The 22,917-nt window shown below is 42.0% G+C and overlaps 1 protein-coding gene across 1 annotated transcript in view; it reads right to left on the bottom strand.

Annotated features, from left to right (window-relative positions):
- The window catches only part of okr (DNA repair and recombination protein RAD54-like okr), a 152,559-nt gene that overhangs the window by 75,015 nt on the left and 54,627 nt on the right, over nt 1-22,917 (bottom strand). Inside the window, exon 5 of the mRNA XM_080272769.1 lies at nt 6,976-7,191. Coding sequence (XP_080128895.1) covers nt 6,976-7,191 — 216 coding nt within the window. The remainder of the gene's footprint in view (nt 1-6,975; nt 7,192-22,917) is intronic.

Below are 22,917 nucleotides of genomic sequence, written 5' to 3'. Positions count from 1 at the left end.
ACGTAGAAGGGCAGAACGTGAGTGGCGCTTGCAGCGGACCGAAGTAACTCATTTGCGTTATGTTTTTGCGAGAAGAGCAGTCGTTCACACTGTAAAAGCCCAAAAGGCTAGGTATTATCAAAATAAAGTTGATTCATGTGGTGGTGATAAAAAAAAAATTGTCTGCAGTTGTGAACAATTTGGTTGGTCGGAGGAATGTAATTGTTAAACCAACTTCTTTATCTGATGCCCAATTGGCTTCTGATTTTGCTTCATTTTTTACAAGTAAGATATCTCGCATAAGAAGTGATTTAGACAGCAGTTCTCCTAGTGAAGTGTACTCAGTTGACTTCCAGCCACAGTGCACCGGGGATCATTTGCTTTCAACATTTCATCCACTGGATGTAAACAAAGTCAAATGTTACATCAGAGAACTTAATAAAACATTTTGCTCACTCGATCCATGTAACATGTCACAACTGCCTGATGTGTATGAGCATGCTGCAGACTTTATCTGCAACATAATAAACAGATGCTTCTTAGAAAGTAATTTTGTGCGGTCTGAGAAACGTGCTTTGCTTAGGCCGCTAATTAAGAAACCTGGCCTTGATGTCGAGAGCATGACAAATTATCGTCCTGTCTCTAACCTGTCTTTTTTATCCAAGATTATTGAGCGGGCCATACTTGACCAACTCTTACCACTACTGGAACACAACAGAGTTGTTCATGTTGTTCAATCAGCATACAGAAAATACCATTCGACTGAAACTGCACTAATAAGGATTCAGAGCGACTTGGTGGCAAACACTTGTAGTGGGATGTCCTCTCTCCTAGTTCTTTTGGATCTGTCTGCAGCTTTTGATACAGTAGATCATAAACTATTGTTGGATGATCTGTATTTTTATGGCGTTCGTGATAGTGCCCTTTTGCTCCTTAAGTCATATCTGTCGGACAGATCTCAGAGAGTGGTTGTTGATTACGCTAGCTCTGATTCTGCTCCTCTTCTATTTGGAGTCCCTCAAGGATCAGTTTTGGGTCCAATTCTATTTACTATCTACACAAGTAGTTTTTTACTTGATGCTCATGATGTGTCCTATCATTTTTATGCTGATGACACCCAGCTCTATGTTAAGATGTCAGATATCAACGATACTAAGATAAAGTTTGAATCTCTAATGTCTGATATTAAGATTTGGATGGCTAAGAGGAAACTTAAGCTGAATGATGGTAAAACTGAGATCATCATCATCAGAGGAAACAGATGGGGTGATGACACTGACAATGCCCTGGCTTTGAACATTGGCGTGTCACAGCTGCATCCAGTCAGTTCTGTTCGAAATTTGGGTGTTTATTTTAATTCTAAGTTAAATTACAAAGAACACATTACTGTAATCAGGTTGTAAGAGGGTGTAACTTGCATATCAGAAATCTGTATTCTGTGAGAAGATTCCTGAATAGACAGTGCCTCCTAACATTGGTCCATGCAGTGGTCTTGTCTCGTGTTGATTATTGTAATTCACTGTGGGTTGGTCTTCCAAATAATATACTAACAAAAGTTCAGTCTGTGTTGAACAGGGCGGCACGGCTTATCTTTGGTCTCCCCCCGAGAACCTCAACTACCCCGTTTCTGATTGAGTTGCATTGGTTACCAGTAAAGGCTAGAATTGAATTTAAACTGTGTCTTATTACATTCAAGGTTCTTAAGTTTGGTGAACCGAAGTATCTTGCTGAATTGTTAAAACTCCCATCGACACGCTCAGGTGTGATGTTACGCAGTGAAGATGATTCCTTGCGTCTTGATGAGCCAGGAGCCATTCACCAGTCATCTTTCTCTGATCGTTCTTTTGCATATAGAGCCCCTAGATTATATAACAGATTGCCATTGTCCATAAGACAACTCTCTACTGTTGAATCCTTTAAGAGACAGCTGAAAGCCTTTCTTTTTTCAAAATGCTACGATCTGGAGAGAGGTATTATGACAGATGATTATAGGGTTTAATTTTTGCCACTTTCATGTATATATGATGTAGCTTGTATTATATACAAGAAATGTCACAATTCTTGTAACTGTAAAAATAACGAGCGCTAGTGAATTCCCAAAAGGAAGAACTGGCGCTTTTGAGAAACAAAAGGCCAGATTATTATTATTATTATTATTATGGAATAAACTGCCTAGAAATGTGGTAGACCATACAGTACTGTAGTACAGTACAGCAATAACATTTAAAAAATCGATTAGATGAGTATCTGGCCTCTAATCTTCAGTTAAACATGTTCATAGCCAAATAATTAATCTGACTGACTGGTATTTCCTCTCTTACATACTGTAAAGAATACAGCAGCAGTTTTCAGGTTGTTGGTTAACTAAAAGGAGTGATGAGAAATAAGGACGTGAGTATGGAAGTTAAGAAGTCACTGCATGATAGTACTCTGATCCCTACCCTGACGTATGGAAGTGAGGCATGGACCTTGCTAGAGGGGAATATGTCAAGACTGAGAGCAATGGAAATGAGTTACCTGAGAGGAGCATGTGGAGTGACATGGAGGGACAGGCTGACGAATGAAGAAATGAAGGAACGTTGTGGGGTGGATGTGGATGTGGTTGAGAGAATTAGGAGAAATACAATGAAGTGGTTTGGACATGAGGAGAGAATGGAGAATGAAAGACTGACTAAGAGGGTGTATGTGGGTGGAGCAGAGGGAGGGAGAGGGAGGGGAAGACCAAGGATGAGGTGGAGGGATGGAGTTGAGAGGTATATGAGGGAGGGGGGAGTGAGCTGGGGGGAGGGCAGTCAAATGGTGAGTGACAAAGTGACTTGGAGGCGTTTTGTCTGCAGCCACCCTTTGTAGGATTAGGGCGTCGGGCCACAGATTAATAGATAGATTTTCAGATATTGTTAATTTTCCCTTACAGTTAGTATAGGATTTTTTTTTTTCCCTTTTCAGTCTTTCTAATGAAATTTCTGTGATAGTTTTTCTAGGCTGTGGTGGTCCTTCTTACTTTTGCTTGCCAGTATCAGCTGAAGGTTTTGGTGGGCGGAGCAGGCCTTCTTATTATGCTGACCTTATCTTCAGCTCATAGATATCACAGGCACAGTTTTCTTTGTAACAAACAGCACTGCAAGGACCAATAGGTTTGTTGCTGTTTGCTTTCTTTTGTACTCTTTTATACTAAGCTCATCTAGCTAGGCTTAGATCAGGACATCACCCAGCCCTCCTCAGCTACCAGCATAGAAATAGGTTGGGTGGAATTGCAGACAACTTGTGCTGTACTAGTAAGCAATGCACATAATGGAACAACACACAGCACATGCCACACTGAGGCAGATGCAATATCTGGAGTGTAGGAAACCCATGGGACAACCTAATATGGGCAGTTGTTTACCAGCAGTTGACAGGCCTGCCTGAGCAGATGGACCAGGGTTGAGAAACAACAACCTTTGCTTCTGGTATAAGCATGGCAATGATATAATTTACAATTTTCTCCAAGCAGAACAGCAACAACAACTACAAAGAAAGCATAAATTGTACTACTCTTATATACTGTTTGAATTATAAAACAATATGAAACATCCACCAAGTTTCTGAAGGTTGCTAAGAGACAGAAACCACCTAATAAGAGAATAATGGATATGCCTGAAAATGTAAGTGAATAAATGGGAGTATGTGAAGACCCAGCAGAGGGGAGGCACATGTAAGCGATAAGGTTAAGAGAATTGTAACAAAGATGTTTGAATATGGAACACAGGATGAGGGCAAGATGGAATATACTGTACAGTAGAAGCTCGATTTAACGGACTAATTCAGCCAACCCCATTCTGTTATCTCGAACTTTCCACTAACTGAGTTCTGTAACGAAGGCTTAATATAAGGGAAACTTTTCCGGAGACTTTCCGCTATATCCTTGAAGGCAACTGACAAGATGAGTTCTGGACAAAGCACATCCAAGTCTAGCAAACTATGCTAACTCTCAGTGCTACACACAGCCATCTGAACTCATAATTAACACCCCCACTTAACAGCTGGTTCCTTGAAAGCAGTAATGAGAAACAGGAAAGTGAGCATGGAAGTGAAAAAGTTACTACATGACAGTACTGTGATACCAACTTTAATGTATGGAAGTGAAGCTTGGACCTTGTTGGAAGGACAGAAGTCAAGAGTGAGAGCAGTAGAAATGAGTTATTTGAGAGGAGCATGAGGTGTTGCATGGAGAGACAGACTGACAAATGAGGAAGTGAAAGAGCATTGTGGTGTGAATATAGATGTGATAGGAAGCGTTAGGAGAAATACATGGAGGTGGTTTGGCCATGTGGAGAGGATAGAGAGTGAGAGACTGACGAAGAGAGTGTATGTGAGTGAGGTGGAGGGGGGAGAGGGAGGGGGAGGCCAAGGATGAGATGGAGGGATGGAGTGGAGAGATATATGAAAGAAGGAGGTGCGAGCTGGGAGCAGGGCAATGAAATGGTGGGGAACAGGGCGACATGGAGGCGATTTGTTTGTGGCCACCCGTTATGGGATTAAGGTGTCTGGCAAGATATAGGTAGAGAGATAGACTTAAATGCATTATTGTGTACATGTTAACAGTGTTAAATAAAGCACTGACTTAGTGATAAAATATGCACGCATAAAGAATAAGATGAGGATAGTAGTGTACAGCATGATGATGATGATAGGTCCGGAATCACATAAAGACTGGGTCGAGTGAGCTGCATTATTGTGTACATGTTAACAGTGATAAATAAAGCACTGACTTAGTGATAAAATATGCACGCATAAAGAATAAGATGAGGATAGTAGTGTACAGCATGATGATGATGATGATAGGTCCGGGATCACATAAAGACTGGGTCAGGTGAGCCTTAGGCAACGCGGTGGGAATGAGTCGCAAAACCGTACAGTAATGATCACGCATGCTGATGAGGGGAGTGTTTTCGGTATTGGCTCTCGGACGCACTTGCTTTACTAGACTTTATCCTGTAAGTTGGTGGTTTTGGGAATGAAATTTCCTTAATGGAATTATGCTGCGGTTAACGGAAATTTTCCCTTCAATAGGGGAAAAAACCTTCTGCTTTTTCGGCCTTCCTTATATCGATTTCTGTTATATCAGGCTCCTACTGTAAAAGAAAGGAAAAGAAAAGAAAAAAAAGGTCATCCTGCAGACAAGAAGAAATCAAAGACTGAAAGAATATGGCCAAAGTGTTGAAAGAAAGTGAAACAATTCTTGAAGGAGGAGAGGAGTTGTGAGCCAAATGAAAGAGAGGCCTGGAGATTTTTTTTTGCTGTGGCCACCCTGGTTGATCCGTGGGATGGGGTATAGGAATAAAGGGAAACAGAAAGTCACCTATAGCACATTAACTTCAACCTAACAAGCATCCCTACCCCCAACTCAGCCAAGTGTCATAGACTGAAGGGCTGATTTATTTAGTAACAGAGAACTCTTACTCCTCCCTCATGATTAAGTCCAAGTCATTTTTAAAACAACAACAACTTAATATACAAGGTATTAAGTGGCCCAATTTTTGCACTGATGAGATGCAGTTTGGGTTTATGCCAGGCAAAGGGATACTAAAGCCATATTCATTGTTCGACAGCTTCAGAAAAAATATAGAGGAAAGAAAAAGAGATCTGTACAGTACTTTATTTTTGTTGATTTAGAGAAGGTCTGTGACAGAGTCCCTAGAGAGGTGGTGCAGTGGGCAATGAGAGCGCCTGGGGTCGAAGTGTAGCTAGTTAGGGTGGTTATCGCTATGTATGTCGGTGCCAGCACCCAAGTAAGGGTGACTGGAGATTTGAATGATGAGTTTTCCATGAATGTTGGTGTGGATCAGGGGTCAGTCTTGAGCCCCCTGTTGTTTATCATGGTACTTGAAGCCCTCTCATGTGACTTCAGAGATGGCCTCCTGTGGGAAATGTTGTATGTTGATGATTTGGTGTTTACTGCAGAGAATGAAATGGAGGTGGAGGAAAGACTTAGGAAGAGGAGAGATAGTATGGGGCACAAGGGTTTGACAGTAAATGCAGAGAAAAGAAAGGTGATGTTATCTAGGGCTGGTGGTGGTACTGTCAAAGAAGAGGGAGAGTGGCAACTTGCTACAAGGGTGTGGGAAATAATTCCATCTTGTGCTGTGTTTGTGATAAGTGGGTGCATAAGAGATGTAATGATATTAGAGGCAGACTGCGAGATAATGCTAATTTCATGTGTGTGACGTGTCTGAGAGCACATGGAGACTGTTAGATGTGAAAGAAGTAATCTTGCTGGTGAGTCTCTTGAGTGTGTGGAAGAGTTCTGTTATTTGTGAGAAAGAGGTGGGGTTAGAGCTAGCTCTGTGGCTAGAGTAAGAAGTGGTTGGAAGAAGTTCAGGGAGCTGTTGCCACTCCTGATATTGAAAGGGCTCTCCCTCTGTGCTAAGGGATCTTTGTGTGTGGCATTTGTTAGGAGTGTAATGGTGTATGGCAGTAAGACCCGAGCTGTAAAGGAAGAGGATATTTGTAGGCTCAATGATTAGGTGGATGACAATGATTAGGTGGATGTGAAGTGTGCCCCTGAGTATGAGGCCTGGGGGGAGGGGCCTAAGTTTATGATGCAAGAGTTGAGAGATAGAATGGGATTGGAATGTATTGGTGTGGTGATGAGGAGAGGTAGACTGTGATGGTCTGGGCATGTGGAAAGGATGGGTGATGATAACAGGGTGCAGAAACTGAGAAGCGTTAACGTTAGGGGTAGGGTTGCGAGAGACAGACTGAAAAAGACCTGGGACGAGGTCATTGAGTTTCACCTCAGGGACAAGGGATTGAACAGGGAAGCTGCCAGAGATTGAGCAGCATGGAGAGTCATAATTAGGTGATGAAGGCTGACCTATGCAAGCATGTTCGAGCCTTTAAAAATGAAACAAAACAAAATGAAACAAAAACAAAAAAATTTTATTTTACCTTGGTCCCACCTACCATTACCTAAAAACATTTTGCAGTAACCTTACCCAATGTCTTCCAATATACCTCATCACAGAGCACAAGCCCAACAGTTCCCTGGTGGAGGACGTGGGCATGGAGGCGAAAGGTTTCATAGGATATGATGAGAACTGGGTAGACTGCCCGTCCAAACGTGCTCATGAAGTTTGTTAATTTCTTGTCAATCTCATCCTTGGTCCCAGAGTCAATGGCTAATGCCGAAAGTCGACCTCGAAGCCACTTCATTATCTCAGCATGCCAGTTCTGTAGGAAATGGACCTATAATTTGCTTTGTGCTAAACCACTAAAAATATTATAAAAAACAATACTACACCTACCACTATATGATATATATTGGATGATGTATGAGGCGCACACATAAAATAAGCACTCACAAAAATTGCTTCTCTTAAAATACACCCCTTTATTTGCAAGTCCCAGGATGGCTAAAGTCCATGTCAAGTGCCTCTCTGAAGCCTTGAGTGGCCAGATTAACTCAGCAGAGAAAGAACTTTTATGTCAAACACTGGCAAGAAGAAACTTTCTTCATGTGTGACCTTGTCCTGGTTGCTTCTTTGGTGATCACTACTTTTTCTCCTTTTCCTGCCTTTCTCCGTTTCTTCCCCCAGTTCCCCTTTTCCTTCCCAGTTCTCACATTTCTTTTCTTTGTGCATCCTTGCTGTTGTCTGTTAAGGTATTAAAAAAAAATAAATAAATAAATTCTCATTCTATACTACATTTGTGTATATTCTTATAGATTATGTTGTTTTCCCCATTCCTATATTAACAGTGGATACTGTATGCCCCAGACCTGCAAAGCATTCTTCTTTTCACTCTCTCCTCTTTAAAACACACTTTTATTAAGAGAATTCACTGTCACTTAAATTACAAACATGTGGTGTACACACTGTCCGTATCGCTTATAAAGGCTCCAACAGGTTTGCGTGGATTGGCCTTGGTCACCTAATGGCAGCTTTCCATGCTGCTCAACCTCTGGCAGCCTCCCTATTCAGTCCCTTATCCCTAAGGCCAAACTCTCTGACCTCATCCCAGGTCTTTTACGGTCTGCCTCTCGCATCCCTACCTCCAACGTTCACACTTCTCACCTTCCACACCCAACTGTCATCCTCCATCCTCTCAACATGCCCAAATCACCTCAATCAACTCCTCCTCATCACACCAATATGTTTCAGTCCCATCCATCTTCTCAACTCTTCAGTCATAATCCTAGTGCCCACCCTCCCAGGTCTCACATTCAAGGATGCACTACATATTCATCTAATCACAGTCATTTTTGTATGTTTGAGCCTACAAATATCTTCTGCCTTTACTGCCCAGGTCTCACTACCATACAGCATTACAATCCTAACGAATGACACATACAAAGATCCCTTAACATGCAGGGAGAGTCCTCTCAATGTCAGGAGAGACTGCAACTCCCTGAACCTCCTCCAACCAGTCCTTACTCTAGCGTGAGGGATAACTCCAGCCCCACCTCCAGCACCATAACATGTCCCCCAAATAACAAAACTCTTACACACACTCATGAAACTCTTCACTAAGATCAATCCTTTCATGCCTGACAATCTCTACAAGCTCTCCCCAACTCAACATACATACAAAATCAGCATTATTCCGCAGTCCACCACTAATACCAATACATCTCTTATGAACCCACATATCACAAACACTTTACAAGATGGAGGTACTTCCCACACACTTGTGGGAAACTGCACATGGCCACACTCCCTCTGCTTTGACAGTATCACCACCAGCCCTAGATATCATCAGCTTTGTTTTTTTCCACATTTACTCTCAAACCCTCATGCCCCATTCCATCTCTCTATTCCCTAACTCTTTCCTCCACCTCCTTTTCATTCTCTGCAACTAATACCAAGTCATCAGCAAACAACATCTCCCATGGGAGTCCATTTCTGAAGAGATAGAGCTGCAAGCACCATGAGACACATTGCAGGGCTCAAGACTGACCTAAGATGCATATCAGTCAATCCATCCATCCATCATCCAATCCTAAGTTGCCCCATGAGGGGAGTAGGAGCCTGTGGCTAGGCAAGTTGGTCCTGACATTTAAAATGAGAATGAGCAGCCTCACTCATCCCTGAGTGGTATTACAAGAGCAATAAACCCCAACCACCCCTTGGATATAAACCTTCACCAGCTCAATCCGATTAGAGTGCCGTAATTACCCACTAAACCATCAGGCACCAAAATTTGGTAATATGGTTACCACTCAGCACAGTAAATGGTTTCCAGGTGTACAGGAAACCACTTGGCTTGTCACTCAATGTAAAGTCACCCACAGGCAGAAGTAAGAGGAAAGAATGAAGGAAAGAAAGACAGAAGAGGGAGTGCAAAGTCACCAGTAGGCAGAAGGACAAGGAAAGAAAACATTTGCAGAAAACTCATCACTTAAAGTTCCATTCACTCTCACCTGGGTGTGAGTACCCACAGACACAACCATAGCCACTCTAGCCAGCCACTCCTTGATCCCAAGCTTTCTCACTGCCCACTTCAACACCTCCCTAGGGACTGTCAAAGGCCTTCTCCAAATCAACAGTTACAAAGTATAACTCCCTTTTCTTTCCCATACATTTTTTATGAATATGTCAGATGATGAATATGGCATCAGTGGTCCCTTTGCCTAGCATAAATCCTAACTGTATCTTATCAATATTCATTCTTTCCTTCATCATACCATCTACAACTCTCTCCATTACTTTCATTATCTGGTCAAAAATTAAATGCCTCTATGGTTTCCGCTTTCCAGAGCATCACCTTTCCCCTTGTACTAATTTACAAGCATACTCTTCAGCCAGTCATCTGGGACAACACACTTATATATAATAACCTTTATTAACCCGTCATGTCCCGACCGATTTCGCATCTCTGATACCCCCCAATCCCGAGCTATTTTGGAAAAAAAAAATTTTGGCTAAAACCTCTGCTTTTGGTGAGAAACATCAAAAATTCATAGAGAAATCGCTCACCTGAGGTTTAAAATACTCGATACAGGTAGAAGTACCTCCTTACCTTACTGGGTTTTCTATCAGGCTGGCTCCAAAGAAAACGAGTTCTATGGGAGGGTAACTATTCCACACCATTCATAAACGGTATTTATTTATTTATTTGGTACGAATTTATATGTAGTACGAGAGTATATTGGTTTTCAAACAGTAATATAGGCATTATGAGCATTCTTTCACTCACTAACTCATCAACATACCTGACCTTTTACGGCAACATTACCTGATCATCATTTCTGACTTTCTTCCTCTAATGCTATGTAAACTTTGTCCTCCACATTGTCATCGATTGGGGAATCACTCCAGCCCTGAATGTCTTTATTGGCCAGGTCACTGGTAACAGGTGAATTGCCGAGACAATGGCGTGCAGTGAGGGGGGGGGGAAGGTAATGCTGTGTAAGGCATTGTCCCTGCCTGGCATCTTGTAGAGGAATAGAGGAAGGTGTGCCGTGTATACGTACCAAAAATCACGCGCGAATTGAAAATTGTGCAAATTATGAACCTTGCAATTGCGCGACGTACCAGTACGTCTTCGGGACTGGCAGTTACATAATGTTGCAACGTACCCATACATCAACGGGACGCCTCGGGTTAAGTCAGTAATTAACCATACTCCTATACCTCCTGAGGCCTTCAGCATATCAGCAGTCAACTCGAAGACACCCGCTCCATTCCCCAACTGCATCCTGCCTATTGCCTTGTTCATAGTAGCAGCATCAATGAAAGGCAAGAGGCCAAACACTGGATCCACTGACTCCAAACCTTCCCTGTTTCAGTCAAACTTCTTGTTAAGCAATCAGTTATAATTCTCTCTCCAGGCATCCTTAATATCCTCACTGTTCATCAATACCTTTCCTTTACCATTCTTCACATACTGCTCACCTGTGATATCCCTGTTTCCCCTCTTTATGTGCTTTGCCACCTCAAACATCATATTATTCCTTTTAGCACTATTTAGGTTATCCAGTAAAGGTCTCTGTCTCATATTTTGCCCTGTATACCTCCTTTCTGGCCCTATGTTTGACAGCCAAGTATTCCTCTCTGTTACCACTCCTCTTCCATTCCTGAAAAGCCTTCTTTTCTCCTTAATAGTGGTTTCTACACCCTCATCCCAACACCATGTTACCTTAGGTTTTGGAAGGCCCCTTCTCCATCCACCCACTGAATCAGCAACTCTCAATGGATAATTAGAGCTCTGTAATGTTCACTGATACCAGTCAACAACTGCCTGTTCAGTCACCACACTACTCATCTCACTGTACAGTAGACGGCATCCCTTACTGCTTATTTTTTCAACGTCCATATTTTCCTTCTAGATGTACAGGCCCTCTTCCTCATCACCCACTCCTTAAGCACAATGTCCCATATCAGTACTGTAATTTATGCTGTTGCACATACTCTTTGCTCTCAATAACTTTAACATTCTTTACCAACATCATATCAGCCCTCCTGAGCAGGAAATAGTCAATCTGGCTACTATTTCTGCCAGACTAATATGTAATCAACCTGCCCTCTCTTTTCCTAACATGTGTGTTGCACACAGTCATAATCACTGCCTCCCCATATTTCTTGTACTGTATGCACAACCCCCATGAACCCCTTCATATCCCTGAGCTGCTTCACCCACATGACCATTTAAATCCCCACCAAAATGCACAATCTCTTCATCCCTTGTACCACCAACCACACATATCAAGTCATCCTATAATTGATCTTTTTCTACATCATCCAAGCGATTCTGTTGGAGCATATGCCAAAATAACTGAAATCATGAGTTTATCACACAATATTTTCACTGCAATAATTCTTCATTAAATTCATGACACATTTCACCCATTTCTCCTCAACCAGTAAACCCATACCACCATATTCATCTATGCATCCCAGCCAAAATAGCTTATATCCATAACACAAATTCACATCCATGATTTTTCTGTAGTTTTACCAGATCATCATCAAGATCCTCACTCCCACCTAAGATGGGGTGATGATGGATCCTGACACAAGAAGAGGGAAAATAAGGAAGTGGGATGCTAACAACACTATCCCCAGTGAAATGGGCCACAAAATCATTGATACAGTCATCCCTTAACATCCACGGTTTTAACATACACAGTTTTGAATATTCGCAGATGGCTACAGAAAAAAAAAAATCTCGTTGAACTCTGCTGACACTGGAACATTATCCCAGGCACAGTTAGTTGATGTTTTAGTACAGCAATGGCATTATCCAGTGAATGAAATATACTGTAACATTCTTCCTTTTGGAGGGAGCTAGGATGAGCACAGTAGTCAGAAGAGGCCATGCAGGAGTACACTATTCACTATTTTTAACTTTTAGTCTTCTTGTATTAAATAAAGTAGTTGTTTAGTGTTCCCGTATTAAATAAAGTGGTTGTAAACATGCACACAGGGTTTTTCTTTAGTTATATAAAGAAATGGGGGGGTCCAGAGGTGTTTTTAAGGGGGGCAGCACATATCCACGGATTTTTAACATTCACGTGTGTCTCTGTTACCTAACACCCGTGGATGTTAAGGGATGACCGTATATCATTCAAGCCCCTAGAAACAGAACTCCATTTCACAATGCTAACCATCAGCACATTTTTCTTCAAGGCTTTATAAAAGTACAGTACAGACATACCCCGGTTTAAAGGTGCAACTGGTTAAGTAAAAACCCATCGCTAGGCAGGGTATCATAACTTGGGATAGATTTAACATGTAAGGTATAAGGATGTGTTTTTGAGCCTTGGGTTTCCCCCCATCCCAAGTCCTAAACCCACCCAAATGAGTCCAAATAAGTTTCTAGGTAACCTAAACCCCCAAATAGCTTTAAAACAAGCTAAACTATGCCTAAAGGCAGTTTATAATTCACCTAAACCCAAAAATAATATCTGAAAATCAACAAATATGTCTAGAAAAAATCAAATTTAGTAAGCTGTTCCCCAAAATGACATGTTCACTCCACCTACAACTAAAACACATTAATCTGAGTCTGAAAACAGTTTATAAATCAGCTTAAACACAAAATTTAAGTAAAGTATCATCAAAATTGATTTTAGAAAAAACAAAACCCATCGTTATATCGGGGTTTGGCCATTGTTCGGCAGGGTAGGGTGGTATTTTTATCCCCATCACTAACCCAGGGTATCGCATCTAGGGGTCTGCCTGTACTTCACATATGAAGTCCAATAGCAAAGTAGCCAACATTTTTCTTCTCTCATAAACAAGTAAGAGCAAAGCAATGCAACTAAGTGAAAGGTGACCTTGAATCACTGTGCACATTCTCAAATAGGTTCAGTGCTACCACCCTGCCCAGTCATTCTAAACAAAGCGTATCTGAGGATGCATTCTTGTTGCTCGTAGAACTTTTGTTTTGTGAAACAATGACTAAGTGAAGTGAACAACGTTATGGTATCAAATTTTGTCAAAAACTTGGTAAAATGCAATCTGAAACCATCAGAAAGATTCAACAGGTTTCTGGCGATGAAGCTATGGCCAAAGATGACACAGCAGTATCAGAACAAGGTGAAGCTCATGCTGACAGTTTTTGTTACAACTATCAACGTGTTGTTCATTATAAGTACACTCCACAAGGCCAAAAAATCAATAATGAGTGCTACCTGGGAGTTCTCCAATGCCTATGGAATAAAATGTTTCACAAAAGACAATAGTTGTGGGAGGGAGTGGACTGGCAACTCCACCACGACAGTGCTCCAGCTCACTCGTCCTATCTCACCCCGGGTTTTTTTACCAAACACAGGATCACACACATTCAGTAGGCTCCCTACTCACCAGGTATGGCACCCTGTGACTTTTGGCTATTTCCTACAATGAAGATGCTGCTGAAGGGTTAGAAAGTTGAGGACACAAGTGAGATAATGACAAATGCAACAAAGATCTTGTTGCCAATCCCAAAATCTGACTTTACAAAATTTTTCCATGATGGGAGGACTTCTGGGCTAAATGTGTTGAGTTCCATTGGGACATACACTGAAGGGGATTAAAGTCTGAACTTGGTAAGCTTCCCCTTTTCCTCCACCAGCTAAATGTCAGATACTGTTCTATTAGACCTCATACAGTCCAGCCTCGTTATTCAATAAGGTTGCAGCAAGTGAAGACCTATTGCATCACGAATTATCACATAATGAGGTCGATATAACATGTTCAGTGGGGTTAGGTAGGGTGACCTTGACCTCAAAACCTAAAAAAAAAAAATAAAAAACTGCTACCCACCAGAATTTTGTCCTCTGCCAGCATGAGTCATCACTAAGGGTCCCCCATGTCCCCAGGGCTAGGAGACAGTTGGAGCACCTGGGCAATCACTCCACACAAAAGATGCAGTATCACTTCACTTAATATCAAACACTGCACTGTTTGTTAAGCTCTTGCACTGTTATTTGGTAATAGCAATGGTGCCTCAGTGGCCTTTCATGCACAAAATACTGTACAGTATAATGAATGGCAAAGTTGGGAATGTACGAGTGGATGGAGTGGTTGGTCAGTGGGGTGTGCCAGCTGACGTAGATGGGAATGGAAGTGCTTTGGTGGACATCTGTGCTTGTAAGGGGTTGGCAATAGCCAACACCTACTTTCGGCATAAGATGATCCACCGGTATACATGGAGAGTAATGAGGAGGATGGATGGTTAACTTGTTGAACGAAAGGCAATGATAGACTACGTGTGTGTGGATGAGCGAATGAGAAGACAAGTGTTGGATGCAAAAGTGTGGAGAGGGTGGGGGAATGGAGTCTGGGACCATCACTTAGTGATGGCAAAGGTAGAGCTGCAAAGAAAGTGGTTGAGGAGACGAAGGGGAAGACAGGAGGAAGCAACTCCTGTGAGAAGAGTGGAGAAATTGCAAGATAGTGAGAAAATGACAGAGTATAAGAGCATAGTGGAAGAAAGACTGGGAAGGTATGAGCTAGAGCAGATGGAAGGGGTGGAAGACGTATGTAAGATATTCACGGAAGAGATAGGCGCAGCGTGTGAGGTGGTTTGTGGAGTGAGGAGGAGATGCAAGGGTGTGCAAAGGACAGCATGGTGGAATGATGAGGTGAAACGAACTGTGGAACAAAAGAAGAAGGCATATAGTGAATGGTTAGCGAGTAGAGGCAGGGGAGAAGATGAGAGAGAGAAGAGAGAGGTATATGTGAGCAGGAGAAGGGAGGTTAAGAGACTGGTGAAGGAGAGTAAAAAGAAAGTGGATGAGGAGTTTGGGAGGAATCTGAGTGTGAAATGGAGGGAGAGTAAGAAATTGTTTTGGAAGGAGGTAAAGAAAGTAAGGCAGTGTGAAAGGGGAAATAGTAGGGGAGTGAAAGATAGGAATAATAGATTGTTGGTGGAGAAGAGAGAGAAACTGAGGAGATGGAAGGAGCACTTTGAGGATTTGTTGAATGTGGAGAGTGAAAGCAGTGCGAGTATAAGTGGTTGGGGAATGGCTGGGAGAAGAAGAGATGAGAGGAGGGAGGAAGAGATCAGTAGGGTGGAAGTAGTGGAAGCGATGAGGAATATTAAGTTGGGAAAGGCCCCAGGAATTGATGGAGTGTGTGGTGAAATGCTTAGGTATGGGGATGAGATTGTTGTGGAGTGGATATGGAAGTTGTGTAGATTGGCTTGGGACGAGGGAAGGGTTCCAGAGGACTGGAAATCAGGTATAATTGTTCCTTTATACAAAGGAAAAGGAGAGAGAGAAGTATGTGGTAACCACAGGGGTATTTGCCTACTTAGTGTGACTGGTAAAATATATGGTAGAGTACTCATTGATAGGGTTAGGCATATGACAGAGGAGCTAGTTGGAGAAGAAGAAGGGGGATTTAGGAAGGGAAAAGGGTGTGTAGATCAGATATTTGTTCTAAGATGTTTAGTGGAGAAGTATCTAGAGAAGGGGAGGAAAGTGTATGCTGCCTTCATGGACTTGGAGAAAGCTTATGACAGAATAGATAGCCAAGGTATGTGGAAGGTATTAAAAATATATGGAGCGGAGGGGAAATTGTTGAATGCTGTGAAGAGTATGTACGAGGGAGATAGGGTTACGGTGCGAATGGATGGTGAGCTGAGTGAGTTCTTTGATCTCAATGTGGGACTGAAACAGGGGTGTGTGATGTCTCCATGGCTGTTTAATATATACAGTATATGGATGGGGTTGTAAAGGAGGTGCAGGGTAGGGCAGTGGATGTGGGGGTGGCTCTAATGAATGAGGGTGAGATTTGGAAGCTTCCGGTGTTGCTGTTTGCTGATGATACAGTACTGCTGAGTGAAGATGAATGGGAGTTGCAAGGTTTGGTGAATGAATTTGGGACAGTGTGTAGGAGGAGGAATCTGAAAGTTAATGTAAATAAAAGTAAAGTTATGGTGTTTGAGAGGAATCAAGTCACAGAGTGTGCAGTGAGGTTGGATGGTGAGGATATGGAGAATGTGAGTGCATTCAAGTACTTGGGTAGTGTGATGAGTAAGGATGGAACTTTGGGGGATGAAGTGCGTGAAAGAGTACAGCAGGGAAGGAAGGTTGTTGGTACACTGAAAGCAGTGATGAGAAATGGGGAGGTGAGTATGGAAGTTAAGAAGTCACTGCATGATAGTATTGTGATCCCTACCCTGACGTATGGGAGCGAGGCATGGACCTTGCAAGAGGGGAACAAGTCAAGAGTGAGAGCAGTGGAAATGAGTTACTTGAGAGGAGCATGTGGAGTGACGTGGAGGGACAGGTTGACGAATGAAGAAGTGAAGGAACGCTGTGGGGTGGATGTGGATGTGGTTGAGAAGATTAGGAGAAATACACTGAGGTGGTTTGGACATGTGAAGAGAATGGAGAATGAAAGACTGACTAAGAGGGTGTATGTAGGTGAGGTGGAGGGAGGGAGAGGGAGAGGTAGACTGAGGATGAGGTGGAGAGTTGGAGTTGAGAGGTACATGAGGGAGGGGGGAGGGGGAGTGGGGGGAGGGTAGTCAAATGGTGGGTGACAGAGCGACTTGGAGGCGTTTTGTCTGTGGCCACCCTTTGCGGGATTAGGGCGTCGGGCTATAGATAGATAGATAGATAGATAGAAAATGAAAGGCTGACAATCACAGCGACTGTAAACGCTCTGTCAGCTCAGTAAAGGCCCGCTATGGATATGATGATTACGTAAGGTTGGCACGATTTCCAAGTCACAGGTTTCAGTATTTCAGACACAAAAAGGTGTGACTTCACTTCATATATCACGCTGCACCATTTGTTATGCACCTGCACTGTTATTTGGCAATAATAATGGTGTTTCAGTGGCCTTTCCTGCACAAAGTAGAATGAAAGGCAACAATCACAGCCAATGTAAACACTGGGTGGCCACCTTGGCTCAGTCAGATGAGAAGAGGCCTATTAGGGAGATGATGGTTACATAGGGTTGACAACATTTTCAAAACACAAGTTTCAGTATTTAACACACAAAAAAGTATCACTTCACTTAATACTACACACTGCACTTTTTTTTTAAGCACTTTCATTATTATATGACAATAACAGTGGTGTTTCAGTGGCTTTTCATGCACAAAATACTGTACAATGAAAGGCAACAATCACAGCCAATGTAAATGCTGGGTGGCCATTTTGCCTATGTCACCAAGTCTGCACAAGATTCTCAAGTGCAGGTATTTGAAAATTTCGTTGTAGAGAAAACACAACTAAATTTCTAACACTGTTCCGAGACGGGGTATAACTTTTGATTTACTGTCATAGCAATGTATCACATAACGAGGCTGCACAGTGCACCTACCAGAGTCTTGTTTTTTTTTTTTTTTTTTTTTTTTTTTTTTTTGGAGGAGAAGGAACCAAAGGCAATGAGCCCACAATACTGTTCTCTCCAAGAGAAAAACAAAATACAAGAGAGAGCCAAATTCAAGATCCATGCATTTCGAGATGCCTGGGCACACTGCGTTTGAAAGACTGGAGATCATAGGAAGCAGGAAATACAGACAGAGGGAGACAGTGCCAGAGTTGACCTGTTGCATAAATGAAAGACTGGGAGTAATGGTTGACTCTTGCATTAGAGAGTTGGACAGAAAAGGGGTGAGTTTGTTGCTAGACGAGTGCTACGCACCCGTCGAAGAAGTGGAGGAATGCATGCAGACAGTTCAGAGGAACAGTGACCATTGAAGTAGCGATAGAAAAGAGATAAAGATGCAACACTGCGGCGAAGAGACAGAGGTTGAAGGGAGTCAGTAAGAGGGGGAGAGTTAATGAGACGAAAAGCCTTTGACTCCACCCTATTGAGAAGAGCTGTATGTGGGGAGCCCCCCCATACATGAGAGTTGTATTCCACACAGGGGCGGATAAAACCCCTGTATAGAGTCAACAATTTTGCAGGGGTAAAGAAGGAACGGAGTCGGCTTAGCACACCCAATGGCTTGGAAGCAGATTTTACAAGAGATGTAATATGATCTTTCCAAGACAAGTCCCGAGTAAATGAAACCCCAAGCATGTTCAACGATGATGCAGGATTAAGTTGAGTATTATCAAACATAAGTGGGTATACCTGTGGATGATTTTGTCAGGTTGATAGGTGCAAAAACTGAGTCTTTGATGCATTAAAAACAACCAGATTATTTTTACCCCAGTCAGAGATATGAGCCAAGTCAGACATTAGGTGTGCCATAGCCTCATCCCTTGCCTGTTGAAGTAACTGCTGAGATGGACGTTGCTGGAATCGAATGGAAAGGTGAAGGGTGGAGTCATCAGCGTATGAGTGGATAGGGTTAGATGTACAGCTTAGAAGGTCATTGATGAATAAAAGGAAGAGAGTTGGTGATAGGACAGAGCCCTGAGGAACACCACTGTTAATAGATCTAGGAGAAGAACAATAGCCATCTACAACAGCGGCTATAGAACGACCAGAAAGGAAGCTAGAGATGAAGGCACAGATAGAAGGATAGAAACCATAAGAGGGCAGTTTGGAAATTAAAGATTTATGCCAGACTCGATCAAAAGCCTTTGAGATGTCAAGTGCAATGGCAAAGCTTTCGCCAAAGTCCCGAAAAGAGGATGACCAGGAGTCTGAAAGGTAGGTGAGAAGATCGCGTGTTGAGTGTCCCTGACGGAACCCATACTGACGATCAGAAAGAAGGTTGTGACAGGAAAGATGCTTTAAAATTTTTCTTTTAAGAATTGACTCGAAAACTTTTGAGATACAGGATGTTAAAGCAATTGGACGATAGTTAGAGAGTTGGGAATGGTCACCCTTCTTTGGGACTGTCTGAATGAGAGCAAACTTCCAGTAAGAAGGAAAAGTACAAGTTGACAGACAAAGGCGAAAGAGTTTGCCTAGGCAGGGAGTAAGCACAGAAGCACAGTTCTTGAGAACAACAGGAGGGACTCTATCAGGCCCATAAGCCTTATTAGTACTAAGGCCAGCAATGGCAGAAAATACATCAGCTGAAGAAATTTTATGTTAGCCATGAGGAAGTCAGAGGGGTGAAGTGAGGGAGGAACAGCACCGGAATCGTCTAAGGTGGAGTTGGAGGAGAAAGTCTGAGCGAAGATATCTGCTTTATCAGTAGAAGAAATAGCTACAGAGCCATCAGAGTAGAAAAGAGGAGGGAAGGATGATGAGGTAAAGTTGTTAGAAAGGTTTTTGGCAAGGTGCCAGAAGGAGCGGGAAGAGTTCGAGTTAGAGAGTTGAGAGCATTTGGTACGGATGAAATTATTTTTAGCAGAGCGAAGAACAGACAGCACGATTCCAGGCAGAAATGTATAAAAGATGTGATTCAGGGGTGGGTTGGCTCCAGTACCTTTTATAGGCCCTCTCCTTGTTGCGGACAGCATCAGAAGAAGCGTGATTAAACCAAGGCTTTCGTGCATTAGTCAAAGGATGTGAGAAAGGAATGTATGCTTCCATGCCCAAGAGAATAACCTCTGTAATGCGCAAGGCACACCCAGATGGCTCCCAGCCATGGAAGCAATAATCATTCCAGGGAAAATCAAAGAAGTACTGCCTGAGGGCCTCCCAATCCACAGCTCCAAAGTGCCAGAGACGACATTTTTTTGGAGGGTCCGCAGGCTGTACCGGAGCAATAGGACAGGTTAAGGTGATAAGATTGTGATCAGAGGAGCCCAACGGAGAGAAAAGATCAACAGTGTAAGCAGAAGGATTAGTTGTAAGGAAGAGATCAAGTATGTTGGAGCTCTCTCCAAGGCGGTCAGGGATACGGGTAGGGTGCTGTACAAGCTGCTCTAGGTCATTAAGGATAGAAAAGGTGTAGGCTTGTTCACCAGGTGGATCAGTGAAAGGAGAGGAGAGCCAAAGGTGGTGGTGAACATTGAAATCTCCAAGAATGGAGATTTCAGAGAAAGGAGAAATGGATAGAATGTGTTCCATCATAGAAGTAAGATAGTTAAATAATTTTTGATTGTCAGTAGAATTAGGAGATAAGTAAACAACACAGATATATTTAGTCAGAGAATGACAGGAAAGCCGAAGCCAGAGTGTAGAGAATTCAGAAGAATCGAGTTCAGGAACACGAGAGCAAGATAAGTTGTTGCGTATATATACACAACAGCCACCTTTGGCTTTGAAATGAGTATAGAGAAACTAGGAGGATACAGAAAGGGGTTTGCTGTCAGTTGCCTCAGACTTAAAAGGCACTGCCAAAGCTATGTCATGTCCTTCTCCATACAGAATTCATCCAAACACTGAATCCTCTGTCCCTTTCCTAACCTTCATAATGTCCATATCTCACATTCATTTACTATATCCATCCATCCATCTCCTTCTCAGTCGACCAGACCTCATCCTCATCCTTATACTTATATATACCATTTTCACCACCAGACCTACATCCATTCCAAATACTGTACATGACCACGCTTTCTACACACACTTCTTTTACCCCTGTATCTATATACCTGGTTATTCCATGTCTTTTGCAAATCTCACTGTTTCTTATCAAGTTCACTATATGCACTTCCTCCAAATTCTTACACTTGACCTTTCATACTCATGTCATACTATTCTCATGATTTAATGTTGATGCAGACAGTAATGAGCTTTCATGAAATCACCCTACAGCCTCAATATGTAGACCTCTCTTTTTACATCAAGGTCTTTATTATTACTCCACATATCTTTTTTCCCTAAGCTAAATTATTCTCAAAACCCTCTGCATATTTATTTCTCTTTTACATTACTGCACTAAGGTGTTTGAACACTACTCCAATTCATCCATTCCATTCAACAGCACATCAAGCTGAAGCATTGTATGCCCATGCAGGAGCGATTGCTTACCTGCGACTGACAGGTCTGCTTGGCCATACGGACCAGGGTTACTCTATTACTAAAGTAAAACCTTGATATAAAAGACTTCAATAGACCAGAATTCATTTTTATCGGAATCAAGGAGCTACCGGACTAAATTCTTTAATACTGTATAGGAAAAAGTCCGATAAAGCCAGAAGCAGTCCGGACTGCCTGACCACTTCAGCTATGTTCACCACAATAAGGTAAATACCTGTAAAAGACATGTTTATCATTGCACAGTACAGTATTATTATCACAGAGTACGGTAGCACTCTGGAAGTAGGAATGGCGCAGGTTCAGAGTGGCATACTCCCCCATAGGGTATAGGAGCATTCACAGGAAAATGGTTGCAAAGCTTAGTTCGAAGCTTATGAACTAAAAGACCTTCGCTATTCAAGTGCAAAACTACTTGCAAAGTCGTGCTAAACTTTGTAGGAGTCGCAAAATCAAACTGCAAAAATACTGATTTTGTTCTTCTTTCCTTCTTCTTCATCAGTCATAACTCCAAAACAAAAGGGCTTTTTTACTTCCATGCTCATTTCCCTGTTCGTATCATTGCTTTCAAACAACCAGCAACCTTTCTTCCTTGTTTTACCCTTTCAAGCACTTCACCCTCTAAACTTCCATCCTTACTTATCACACTAACCAAGTGCTTAACCCCTTAAGACCGCAATTGTTTCAGGCAGGGTACCTCCCACAACTGCAATTCGGGGGTGTTTTGGCAACTTTCACCAAGGGCAAACTGACTGTGTTCTGGCTAAAGAGGAATAAAATACACACCTGACAACGCAATCCGTACCCCCATAGGCCTAATGGTTACCACATAATCGCGTGTCAAAGTTAAAAAAAAGTTTATGATAGTTACCCCTCAAAAACAAAATATGAAAATTTTGATAAGTACATATTTTTCTTATTGAAACAGGTCATTTCAAAGTGTTCTGTCACACCAACCATGAAAACAGGTGTATGCAGGTGTGGGGAGATTACTAGACTGTGGGGAGATAAAGTAGGCTGAGGAGAGTAGGTCTATAGGTACGGGGGTTGGAAATAACCAGCTTTTCGCATGAAAAGAAAGCACTTCATTGTGTTCTGTAACATCTACCATGACAACAGGTGTACAGCATTGTAAAGGTAATTATTGTAGTTTTGCATGATTTAAACCAATTAATATATCTTTGTTTGATTTTTATTACTGAATATTTTTCTACAGCAAAGTATAAATTTATGGTTTTCACCTAACTTCATCTCATCATAGTGACTTTTTATTTTCTTTGTTTTCCTTTTTTGAATATACTACAATAAACTACAACTATTCATCTTTAAACTAACAGCACAAACAGCATTCACTCTTAAAAGTTGTATTTACACTGACTGATCAAAGAAAAAGATTGCCTAGTGAATGTGACCGAGAATCATAAAAAAATTTGGATTTTTTTCCTTTCACCTTACCGCTCAATAAAATACATAAATAACAACAGTATAATCTATATAGCACTGTAGAGGCAATTTATTGTAGTTTCGTATGGTTTAAACCAGATGTATATATCTTTATTAGATTTTTATTGCTGAATATTTTTCTATGGCAAGGTATAAAATTTTTGGATTTCACGTAGCTTCACCTTGTCATTTACACTTTTTTTTTTCCTTTGTTTTCCCTTTTTGAATATACTGTACTATG

This window comes from Coenobita brevimanus, chromosome 51 (genome assembly GCF_032717465.1).
Source record: "Coenobita brevimanus isolate Jiangsu-jjx chromosome 51, ASM3271746v2, whole genome shotgun sequence".
Lineage (NCBI taxonomy): Eukaryota > Metazoa > Arthropoda > Malacostraca > Decapoda > Coenobitidae > Coenobita > Coenobita brevimanus.
Note: the sequence above shows the minus strand (reverse complement) of the source record. Positions and strands in the feature narration are given on the sequence as shown.